The sequence below is a fragment of the Rhinoderma darwinii genome, chromosome 4 (genome assembly GCF_050947455.1).
Source record: "Rhinoderma darwinii isolate aRhiDar2 chromosome 4, aRhiDar2.hap1, whole genome shotgun sequence".
NCBI lineage: Eukaryota > Metazoa > Chordata > Amphibia > Anura > Rhinodermatidae > Rhinoderma > Rhinoderma darwinii.
Window position 1 is genome coordinate 137,193,117 of NC_134690.1, and position 13,118 is coordinate 137,206,234.

Genomic DNA, 13,118 nt, shown 5'->3' on the forward strand with positions numbered 1-13,118 from the left:
CACCTCATGCAACCAGTAGTGACAAAGACACAAGAAAAATGCAAGACTAGAGAAGAGTCGGTCAGGGGGAATAAGGAAAGCGGAATGGTCTATGGCAACCACCTGCAAAACCATTCCCTTTTTGGTGGTTGTCTTGCTGATGCTTTACCAGTGCGCCTGTTGTCACTTTCATTTGCATTAAAGCAGGTGAAATTGATTCACAATTACTTATGCTTCCATAGGCTGGGTTTCCTGCCATGGAATAAAAATGCATTTTGCCCGCGATGTGTGTATTCCGCTAACTAGACCAATTGATATCCCTGAAGTTCCCACAACTTGTAGGTTGCTTTGCTCTCACCCTTCTGTGCAGTTCATCCCAAACAAGTTCAATGGAGTTTAAGTCTGGAGACTGTGGCGGCCATTCCATTCTTTGAAGCCTACCTGCTTCTTCTTGTCTTCTTAGGTAGTTCTGACATAAACTAGAAGTATGTTTTGGATAATTGTCTTGCTGTAATACGAACCCCTGACCAAGTAGGTGTACACCGGAGGGTATTGCATGGCGCATCAAAATGCTGTGGTAGCCCTTTTTGTCCAGTGTACCAATAACCCGGTGCAAGTTGCCAACTCTGGATCCAGCAAAAGAGGCCTAGACACAATCACGCTTCTTCCTCCATGCTTGAGCGTTTGTGTCACACACACTGAGGAAGCATCCTTTCACGTAGTCAATGACGTACAAAAACCTTGCATGATGTACCAAAGATGTGAAATTTTGATTCATCAGTCAAGAAGACCTTCTTCCACTCTTCAGTAGTCCACTTGAGGTGCTGCTTGGCCCAGGCGAGTCTTCTTTTTTTTTCTTTTTTATATTGCAAAGCTAGCAGTGGCTTTCTTACTCGACCTCACTCTTCAGACACTATAATGTAATCTCGCCCGAGAGTGCCCGTTCTGCGCTATCTGCCTGGCCCTGCTGCAATTTACACTGCTCCCACCTGCAATGTCGGAGACCGGCTGAGGTGGTGATGGGCAGAGAGGGATGTTAGTGCACGCAGAGCATCATTGATTATAGATTCTATTAACCTGTTTCCTGCCGGGGAACACAGAAATTATAATCAATTAGATATACATTTTTCCAATAGTATTTCTGATAAAGTATTTGCAGAGGTTAAGAGTTGTGAAGATACTTACATTTATTATAGCAATGTATGTTAAAAAGTTATTTATATAAAGAAAATTATTTATTAAATGATCTCTTGGTATTTTTTTTCAGTTTATTTAACAGTAATAAGAAAATCGAGATTCAAATCGAAAATCGCCCATAGGATTGAAAAAAAATCTAGATTTAATTTTTTGCCAAAATCGCCCAGCCCTAATATAAATAAATAAGGACATTTTTTTTATATATATATATATATATATGTATATAGTCCACCATCCAGCAGCACCAATATAACATGAGTGGGTGCTCGCCTCAGGAACCTGATCACGGATCCCAAATCTTCCAATATATGTCCAAGAAAAGGCAGCACTCCAATTCAAAGTGAAAAAATGGGTTTTTATTTGCCCTCGTGCAACGAGCCTTTTTTTTTTTTGCTTGAAAAGGCTCCATGGTGGAACTGAAACGTCGCTTGGCTCCGAACATGGGTAAATAAAACCACAGATTGTTTTTCTGGACCTTGCTTGAGTGCTGCAATCTTTTTTTTTTTTTTCTTGTATGGTATTTTGGATTACACACAGCGTGATCTATTTACAGCATTTTTTTTCTTTTAATGTTGAAGATTATGGCTAGCTGTTAATGAAAACCCAAAATTTAGTCTCTCAGAAAATTAGAATATTATATAAGCCCAATTTCAAAAATAATTTTTAATACTGAAATGTAGGCCTACTGAAAAGTATCTACAGTGTATCTGTATATGCCCTCAATACTTGGTCGGGGCTCCAGTCAGACAAACATTCTGATATTATCTGAACCTTTACCCATTAAGGGCATTCATGCTTAGAAGAATGAATATATTCACACTGCCCCACATAGGAAATTCTCAGAATGCATTTACAATACATTTATAATTTGCAGTTGTGACATCCATGTAATATTACAAAATAACTGCTAATACTAGTAAATACTAAGAGTGGCCCAGACGTTCTCTTACTTTATGCACTTCTGAAAATATATTTGGCAATCACAAGCAATTCATACAATATGTCTTATGTCCTTGTAATATGTTCCCTGATCTTGCATGTTCTCCTGGGATCTGGTGGATTTACTTGATCACTGATGTATTTGTAGTAATAAGAGAATTATTTGAAAAAGTATGTATATTTCAAACATGATTTTTTGTTTTTTTTCATACAGCTTCCAAAGCAGTGGACCGTCTTCTGGATTCAAAATGGGCAAAAGCAAAAAAAGGAGAGGAAGCCTTGTTTACGAACCGGGAGTCTGTAGTTGACTTTTGCAACAAGTATGTAAAGCCATCAGGCTGCAAGGGATAACACTTACAAGTGGTCTGGATATAGGTTTATTTTGTGTGTTTTAATAACTAGAAGCAGCCTCCAGTTTTGTTTTTACATTTTGTTTTTAAACTGTAATTTTCCTTAAAAAAAAGTTTGGCTACTTTAGACAACCCATTTATTTATTCCCTGGTAGGCAATATAGATGTAATACAGAGAGTGTTCCTCCGCATTAGATAGGCTGAACAGCAACTTTAAAGAGAAGTGAAGCCCCCTTGAGGACCCAGGACACTACCTGGACAGTTGATTTTGATGGGTGCTTCAGAAGAGATCAATACTAGCAGGCTCTTAGGGATTCCGACGAAATATGTTTAAATGGACACTAACTTTTCTAACAAGTTATGCAAATCTAATAGTATACCTGATATAGGTCAACTTTGACGTTTACTTACTGTTAAAATGTTGTTGATTTTATCCATGCGAATACTGTGTAAAGTTATTGCCACAAGGTGTCTCCCTTACTGTAATCTGCTTTCCATCCCCAAGCAAAATCCATTGCTAGTTACAGAGCAGAATTGACGGACTGCAGAAAAGTAAGGGGGGGCACTTCACTACCTGCCTATACAAGTCTATGGAGAGGGGAGGGAAGGGAGCAGGAGCAGAGTGAGAAAGACATGGATGTGCTGCTGGTGGGATTTCTATGTCACCCCAGTGATTCTCAACTACACTACATTATTGCTGTATAATGTCCTCCATGCTGCTTCAGTTGCTATATATGTGATAGATAGAGGAGAGCAGGATTCTCCTCTTCTGTATGTGCAGTGTATAGCAGACATGATAGCAGTAAGGCTCTTCCCACTAGCTCAGAGAAAGCTTAAAATTAGAGCATACAGAGGGGAAAACTACTTAAAAATGTAGAGTACAAGCTATATATTGGCCAGAACAAGCGTTCTTCCTCATGCACATACATATGGTAGCTTACTTATTCTGAAAGTCTCCTGAAAAGTTAGGTACACTTTAACTCATGATTCAGTTTTACTGAATGGAGTGGAGCAGACATAGGGACCTTTATATTGTAGCACCAGCAGTATTTGGGCTAGGGTTAGCTGGTGGAGTAGGTAGTGTAGGACGGTGTTGTTTTCACCATGGTACATTAAAGCAGGGCTGCAGTATCCCATCATTTTCCTGCCGTGTTGATCCTTACCTGTTTGCAGAATAATTCTTTGTAATGCTTTGTCTGCTACAGTGTGTTTAGTGTGTTGGTTAATGTAGCATTTGATTGTTCTAAGGCTTCTTAAGAAACAATTCTTTCACCGTGCATTAAAAGTAATGAAAATGAAGCCAGAGAGAGACCCAAAGAAGGAGAAAGAAAAAGGCAAAAATGATAGTGCCAAAGAAGAGGAGAAAAAGAGCAAAAAAGATACTTCTAAAGAGGATAAAGCAAAGAAAGATAAAGAGAAAAAAAAGGAAGCGGAGAAGGAAGAGAGCAAAAAGGTAAGTGTACGGAGATCCCTTCTTAGTCTAGACTGCAAGAATATTAGTTATTAGTGTGTGTAGCAGTTAAAGGGGTTGTCTAGGAGTATAAAAACATGACTTTCAAAAAAACACCACCACACCTGTCCACAGGTTGTGTGTGGTGTTGCAGCTCATCTTTTTTTACTTTAATACAGCTGAGTTGCAATACCAGACACAACCCATGGACCGATGCATCGCTGTTTTTGGAAGAAAGCAGCCATGGTTTTCCTGGGCAATCCTTTTTAACCCTTTCCTGGCTCTAATATGCCTATTTCCGTCAGGAAAGGATTTTTTAAAATGGTGCCCGCTCATAAGATTAGCAGGTCCATAGCCGCCGGGTCTCTGCTGTGTTGCACTGCTTGCGTTCAGAAAATTTTCTGATCGCAAGCATTTAACCCCCTCGGATGCCAATGTCAGATGTGACCACCGGCATCTGAGGGGGTTTTACTGCCCCTTCCACTTCGGGACCGGTCACCGGCTCCCGTGCAGCGAGATCGCTTGAGCCGGTCTATTCTTATAGCAGCTGGGAACCTTGTGAACATTCTTAGCTGACAGGTCTCAATAGCAATGCACCAATTTTGCAATATTGTGATATTGCACTCTAGGCCATAAGCGATCTAATTATCGCAGGTTCAAGACTAAAAAAATGTACAAATACTTTTTTAAAAATATATAAAAATTCTAACCGCTCCCCTTTCCCTAGATCACATATAAAAATAAATAAACAAAAATAAACATATTAGGTATACCTGCATCCGAAAGTGCCCGAACTATAAAACAATACGGTGAAAAAGGTCAAAATTGCAGAATCACTATTTTTTTTGCCACTTTAACTCCCCAAAATAATTTAATAAGTGATCGAAATGCTCGACATTCCCCTAAATGGTATTAATAAAAACAACATCTTTCCACGTACAAAAAGACGCCTTACACAGCTTTATACATAGAAATCTAAAAGCAAGTTACGGGGGTTACAATATGGCGATGCAAACCATTTTTTGTTTCTTCCAAACTTTTACATTATTTTAAAGGTACTAATACATAACAAATACAATAAATTTCGTATCACTGATATCTTACTGACCCGCAGAATAAAGGTACTGTCATTTTACTGTACAGTGAACACCATAAAAACGAAACCCATAAGAATATGGTGGAACTGCTGTTCCAATTCCACCCCATTCTGACGTTTTTTCCCAGCTTCCCAGTACATCGCACATATTAAATAGTACCATCAGAAAGTACAATTTGTCCTGTAAAAATTAAGCCCTCATGACTGTGTCGGGAAAAAAAAAGTTATGACTTTTTGAAGGCAGGGAGGAAAAATTAGTTTTGTCCTGAAAGGGTTAATATATGAGAACATATTAAAGCAATTGTCCAGCGCAAAATTACTTTTCTGCCATATTTTTATTATAAAGGGGTAATAAATGGAAGCTACTATTATGTTGCAAAGGCAATGCCTTATCTTGTTTTTGCTTCAGCTCTGAAATGGCTGCCATTTTTCCTTTTTTTTTTTTTTCCTGCCTGATCAGTCAATGGAAAGAAGGTCCCTCAGGTATTAAATTACATCAGCACCATGTGATCATCCCAAATAGCTTTACTCCTGTGTCTATGACTGGGGTCTGAGCAACTGTGGTCAGCACTAACTTCTGCAGAAGATTTAGTGTTTATTAGGAGGTTCTGCAGCAACTGGAGTTTGTATTAGGTGCTTGTCAGAGGCGTAGCTAGGGGTTTAGCACAGTGGAGGCAAAACATATCTGAGTGGGCCCCAACCCAGTGGGCCCTCCTTAATGCATGGTTACAATTGAAGAGGCGCATTCTAATTATATACAAGCCATCATCCCTGTATATAACCCCCATAGTCCCTGTATATACCAGCAATCATCCTTGCTTATAACCCCCATCGTCTCTGTATATAACCCCCATCATTCCTGAATATACCACCCATCATCCCTGTATATAACCCGCATCATCCCTGTATATACCAGCCATCATCCCTGTATATAACCCGCATCATCCCTGTATATACCAGCCATCATCCCTGTATATAACCCCTATAATCTCTGTATATACCAGCCTGTCTAGTATATACAGGTAAGGTGGGGGTTATAAACAGGGATGATGGCGGTTATATTAAGGGATGATGGCTGGTATACACAGGGATGATGGCTGTTAATGCAGGGATAATGGCTGGGCTACCCATCATCCCTGTATATAACCACCATAATACCTATATATACCAACCATCATTCCTGTATATAAACCCCATCAACCCTGTAAATACCAGCCTGGCTGGTATATACATACAGGAATGATGGCTGGTATATATGATTTTGATGGTGGTTATATACGAGGATGATGGGGGTTATATGCAGGGATGATGGGTAGTCCAGCCATCATCCCTGCAATAACCCCCATCCCTGTATATCTCAGCCATTATCCCTGTATACAAACCCCATCATCCCTGTATCCATTCATTATTGAGGAGGGGTGTATGCTCACCCTCTCTTCTAACATGCAGGCTTCTTCTGCTCCTCTCTGGCGGGCAGCATTAGTGGTGTGCTCTGCCCTAGCAGATGTGCCTAGCGTGCGGCACGTTTGCTAGCTTTTCTGCTGCCTGAGGCGAAAATTTAAATGCCCCCCCCCATTTTGATTGACACCCCCTTGGTGTGTCCAAGTAGTACAAGACAATGGCGCATCCGAGAAAGTTGGAGGAGATTGGTAGTGATGTATAACAGCCAGGGGGATGTCAATGAAGCATGGAAAGGGGGTTTGGAGGCAGGACTATGTGACTCTTCAGGATAGCGGCACAGCCCCATGACCCTTTAATGAGTAATTCGCATATAGTGTGTGCCATTTTAAAAGTTTATTTTATAGATTTTTCTGCATCTGAATAAAACATACATAATGATTGGAAATATAGTTAGGTCATGCATGGTGGCGGTTCAAGGGGTTAAAACTACCAGACAGGTTCGCATTAAATATACAATGAATTGAAAACAATTCCATCTGCCCTGCAATTTTGTTATTATAAATATATCCTACATAATTACAGCATGAGAACCAAGCTCTGACATTTACAGCTCCAGAACCAAGCTCAAAAACATATACACAGCCCCAGAACCAACCTCCGTACATATTTACAGCCCCAGAACCAAGCTCCGTACATATATACAGCACCAGAACAAAACTTAGTACATATATACAGCACCAGAACCGAGCTCAATACATATATACAGTACCAGAACCAAGATTAGTGTATATATACAGTTTCAGAACCAAGATCAGTACATATACACAGCTCCAGAACCAAGCTCAGTACATATACACAGCTCCAGAACCAAGCTCAGTTCATATACACAGCTCCAGAACCAAGCTAAGTACATATATACAGCACCAGAACAAAGCTCAGTACATATATACAGCACCAGAACAGTTCTCAGTACATATATACAGCACCAGAACAAAGCTCAGTACATAAATACAACACCAGCACAATTTAGTGCAACCCCTGCTGTATAGGTTTATGGTAAAACTACTGCTTCCAGCATGACCCGAACAATGGTAAGTATATGCTGGGAGTTGCTGTTTAAAAAAAAAAATCATACCACCCATAATCTCGCTGCAGATCATACAGTGACTACAGTACTGATTAGAGGCAGAATAAAAATTTACATTAAGTGACTCACTGGTGACGTCTTTTCAGATTCTAGTTGTTCTTTTTCTCGTTTCTTCTCCATCCGGTCCAGACCTCTATGATGACTTCTCCCGGCCACAGCCCACTTCTACATTTTGCCGCTCAGATGTCTTCAGCTTCTCACTTTTCAAACATTTCTGCACCTATAAACGAAGATATAATTCTCATAGTGCCACACACTATGCCCCTAAATATAATCGTGCCATACACTTCACCTCTAATTATAATAGCACAATACACTGTGTCCCCGACTATAATCACACCATACACTGTGTCCCACACGCACAGTGCTCCCTGTAGATAGTGCCCCTATAGATCCCCCTGTAGATAGTGCCCCCATAGATCCCCATGTAGATAGTACCCACAAACCACCTCCTGTAGATAGTGCCCCACATATAACCCCCGTGTAGATAGTGTCCCACATATAGCTTTCCCTGTGGATTGTGCCCCACATATAGCTCCCCTGTAGATAATGCCACTCACACATTTAAAGGGGTTTTCCCACGAGGGACATTTATGACATATCCACAGGATATGTCATAAATGTCAGATAGATGCGGGTCCCACCTATATCTAGAACGGGGCCCCTAAACCCCGTTCTACCTCTGTGTGTGTCGGCTGATTTCCGACCATGAAGTTGAAAACAGCGTAGCTTGCTGAGCTACGCTGTTTCGTAAGCCCCATAGAACTGAATGGTAGTTATGGAAACCGCGTAGCTCGCATTCTACGTTGCTTCCGTAACTGCTATTCACTACTATGGGAGTTAAGGAAACAGCGTAGCTCAATGATCTACGTTGTTTTCTTAACTCCCGACCATAAAGTCAGGAAGTGGCAGGGAGTCAGCGATAGCAGACAAAGATAGAACGGGGTTTAGGAGGCCCCGTTCTAGAGATAGATGCGGGTCCCACCTCTGGGACCCCCAACCTATCTGACATTTATGACCTATCCTGTGGATGTGTCATAAACGTCCCTCGTGGGAAAACCCCTTTAAGTGAAAAAAAACAAAACTTGACATACTCACATTGATCCCGTCCCCGCTCCGTCCTGTGTCAATGCAGATATGCTCTCTTCTGAGCAGGTCATCGCGCCGCTTGCGTCGTTAAAAGGCGCTGATTGGCAGGGCACAATGACTTGCCCCGCCAATCAGCGCCTTTCAACAACGGAAGCGCTAATGTCGTTGATAGGCGCTGAATGGTCGGGCACGGAACGTGCCAGGACATTCAGCGCTTATGCATATAATTGTATCTGCGACCTATAGACGCAGGTACAATTAGTGCAGGAGGAGGTGGCGGCGGCTGGTTTCAGTTGCTCCGACACCCCCTCAGAAAGGCAGCAGATCGCCCTGTGCGGCATGGTCATGGCGGGGGTGACGGTCGCGGTGCGCCACACCATCTCAGTGGGCCCAGGGCCACTGCCCCCCTGCTTTCTGCGCTACTGGTGCTTGTATTAGGATCCTGTCGAGCTCCTGTGAGAGAGCAATGTGTAGAAGAACGCGTAGCTTGCACACTGCTGACATCCATAGAGCTGGGATACTGAGAGCTGCAAGGAGATTCATCAGACTACTGATGCATGCATAATGCCACTGTTCACAGGGTAGTCTAAAACATCAGCATTACATGGCAGCCATGACAACCACCACAGAAGACAAGGACTTCACTGGTACATCTACTTTGAGAAACCAGATGGAAATTCTGAAGTAGGACAATCGCTTTTAACCCCTTCTGACATTTGTTGTGGATGTACGTCTTATTCGGGAGGGTGCGGGAGTATGGAGCGTGCTCACCAGCAGAGTTTTCTCCATACAGAGTGGGTGTCAACTGTACATTACAGCTTATATCTCGCTCGAACGGCCGGGATCGGAGATAACTCTGATCCTGGCTGCTTCGATACTGCATTCAATGGCAACCGCAGCAATTAAGTTGTTAGAATAGGGGCCCCCCCTCTGTCACCCAATTGACATCCCCCATAATTCGATCGTGGGGTGGCAATGTGTTTTCATGGCAGCTGGGGCTTAATAGGAGGGTAAACAATACACTACAATACATAAGTATTGCAGTCTATTGTGCAAGTGATCTGACGATCGCATGTTCATGTACCGGTTTCCAATTTTTCCTAAAATAATATAAACAATAAAAAATAAACATTATTTATATTGCAATGTCCGTAATTATTCGAACCATTACAATATGTTGTTCTTTATCATGCACAGTGAACGTCGTAAAAGAAAACAAAAACTGCAGAATTGCTGATTTTTGGTCATTTTGACTCCCAAAAAGTTGCAATTTAAGGTGATTAAAAAGTTATATGAACCTCAAAAATTATATCCGTGTAAATACTACAGCTCACCCCGCAAAAATCAAGCCCTCCCACAGCTCAAACGACGGAAAACAATTTTTTTATTTAACAGATTGTTTTTATTTTGTAAAAAAAATAATAATAGTATTGATTTGCAGAATAAAGCAAACACCCAAAAAATAATGAAGCGGTTTGTGGGTTTTTTCCATTCCACCCCACAAAATAACTTTTAAGAGTTTCTCAGTACATTAACTGGTAAATTAAATTGTTCCCTTAAAAGCTACATTAGGGCTGGGCGATTTATGACCTAAATCAATATCACGATTAATTGAACATGTAACCTCGATTACGATTAATGAACGATTATTTAGGCCACACCTCATTTTGCATTCTATGCCATTGAAGTAATATTTATCCCCTGAGCCTGCTGTATACTATATTATATATAATATACCCCCTGACACTGTTCCCACACAGTATAGTGCTCCCAACGCTGTATAATGCCCCATAGCTTCCCCCACACAGCCCCAATAGTGCATGATAAAAATAACAATATACATACTCCCCCTAACCCCGTTCAAATGACGAGTGGAGGAGATCCTTCTGCTCCTCTGGTCTGTGCGGCACGGCGCAGACAGGCGCGATGACATCACTGCCTCGCATCCGGCGATACATAGTGAATGGTAGAGCAGGGACCTTACGGTCGCCTGCTGTACTATTGGTTTCAACTGTATCTGAGTCCTGAAGATGCAGATACAGTTTAAACTGGGAAAAAAATAATTGATAAAACCAAAATTCGCAAGATGACGTCAGTTAATTATGCAAAATTTCTGTTTTCTGGAGGGTTTTTTCGATTAATTGCCCAGCCCTAATCTTGACCCACAAAAAAAACCGCTCTGGTGTCGACAAAAAAATGAAAACGTTAAGGGTCTTGGAAGGTGGAGAGAAAAAATGATTAATAACGGGAAGGGGGACAAGTTACATAGTTACATAGTTAGTTACATAGTTAGTACGGCTGAAAAAAGACACATGTCCATCAAGTTCAACCAAGGGAAGGGAAAAGGGAACGGAAAAATTTCTACACATAGGAGCAAATATTTTTTTGTTCTAGGAAATTATCTAACCCTTTTTTAAAGCCATCTACTGTCCCTGCTGTGACCAGCTCCTGCGGTAGGCTATTCCATAAATTCACAGTTCTCACTGTAAAGAAGCCTTGTCGCCTCTGCAGCTTGAACCTTTTTTTCTCCAGACGGAGGGAGTGCCCCCTTGTTTTTTGAGGGGGTTTTACAAGGAACAGGATTTCACCATATTTTTTGTATGTGCCATTAATATATTTATATAAGTTAATCATGTCCCCCCTTAGTCGTCTTTTTTCAAGGCTAAATAGGTTTAATTCTTTCAATCTTTCCTCATAACTTAAATTCTCCATGCCCCTTATTAGCTTCGTTGCTCTTCTTTGTATTTTTTCCAACTCCAGGGCATCCTTTCTATGAACTGGTGCCCAGAACTGAACTGCATATTCTAGATGAGGCCTCACTAATGCTTTGTAAAGTGGCATTATTACATCCCTGTCCCGCGAGTCCATGCCTCTTTTAATACACGACAATATCCTGCTGGCCTTTGAAGCAGCTGATTGACACTGCATGCTGTTATTGAGTTTATGATTTACAAGTACACCCAGATCCTTCTCAACAAGTGAATCCGCCAGTGTAGCGCCCCCTAGGACATATGATGCATGCAGGTTGTTGGTACCAAGATGCATAACTTTACATTTATCTACATTAAACTTCATTTGCCAAGTGGACGCCCAAACACTTAGTTTGTTTAAATCTGCCTGTAATTCATGAACATCTTCCATAGTCTGAACTATATTACATAGCTTGGTGTCATCTGCAAAAATAGAAATAGTGCTATTAATCCCTTCCTCTATATCATTAATAAATAAGTTGAATAATAGTGGTCCCAGCACTGAACCCTGGGGTACACCACTTATAACCGGTGACCATTCAGAGTAGGAATCATTGACCACAACTCTCTGGATACGGTCCTTGAGCCAATTCTCAATCCAATTACAAACTATATTTTCTAAACCTATAGTCCTTAATTTACCCATTAGGCGTCTATGGGGGACAGTGTCAAATGCCTTTGCAAAGTCCAAAAACACTAAATCCACAGCGGCCCCTCTGTCTAGGCTTCTGCTCACCTCTTCATAAAAACAGATTAGGTTAGTTTGACAACTTCTGTCCTTAGTAAAACCGTGCTGGCTGTCACTTATAATGCTATTTATTGTCACATAATCCTGTATATAGTCCCTCAATAGCCCCTCAAACATTTTCCCCACGATGGATGTTAAGCTTACTGGTCTATAATTACCCGGGGAAGACCTAGAGCCCTTTTTGAAAATAGGCACCACATTTGCCCTGCGCCAGTCCCTTGGCACTATACCAGTCACTAGAGATTCTCTGAATATTATGAAAAGGGGGACAGAAATAACTGAACTAAGCTCTTTAAGAATTCTAGGGTGTAACCCATCTGGTCCCGGAGCCTTGTGCACATTTATTTTATTTAATTTAGCTTGGACCATCTCTACATTCATCCAATTCAGTATATCAACTGATATATTAACAGAACTGGCACCGGCTACATCAGCTGCTGTATCAAAAATTTTCAAAAAGAATCTATCAAAACGATTTCTGGTGCAAGTGCAAGTTTTCCTTAAAATCCATTGTTGGTAGAAAATGTTTAAACTCAAGAAATGCTACGTCTTTATATATTATTACCTCACATTGTTAATCATAGGATGAGACTCCTGGAACTCCTAAGAAAAAGGAAACCAAGAGAAAGTTTAAGCTTGAGCCGCATGAAGATCAGGTTTTCCTGGATGGTAATGAGGTGAGGTGGGAAGAAAATTGGGGATTCTTATACGTGTGGACTTATAGACAACTAGTAAGAAGGCTGAAAGTTTTTCTTTGATTCGGCATCAGTAGAACCTAACATTCAGACCCTTTTAGAGAGGATTGGGCTTCATTTAGAAGCAATATTTGACATTTGTATTACATTTTGATGCCTATAAGGACCACAAAGCTAGCTGAAAGCCCATCTATAGTTGAAAACTTAGTTGTGTGTAGTATTATTCCTGCAGTCTATCATCCCAGACTCCCAATATGTGGTTCACACCCGTGGTAGA

General features: G+C 41.1%; 1 protein-coding gene across 1 annotated transcript in view; it reads left to right on the plus strand.

Moving 5' to 3' along the window:
* SEC62 (SEC62 preprotein translocation factor) overlaps nt 1-13,118 on the plus strand; it is a 50,197-nt gene that overhangs the window by 24,102 nt on the left and 12,977 nt on the right. The window contains exons 3-5 of the mRNA XM_075861589.1: nt 2,330-2,435; nt 3,714-3,918; nt 12,731-12,823. Of these exons, the coding sequence (XP_075717704.1) occupies nt 2,330-2,435; nt 3,714-3,918; nt 12,731-12,823 (404 nt within the window). The remainder of the gene's footprint in view (nt 1-2,329; nt 2,436-3,713; nt 3,919-12,730; nt 12,824-13,118) is intronic.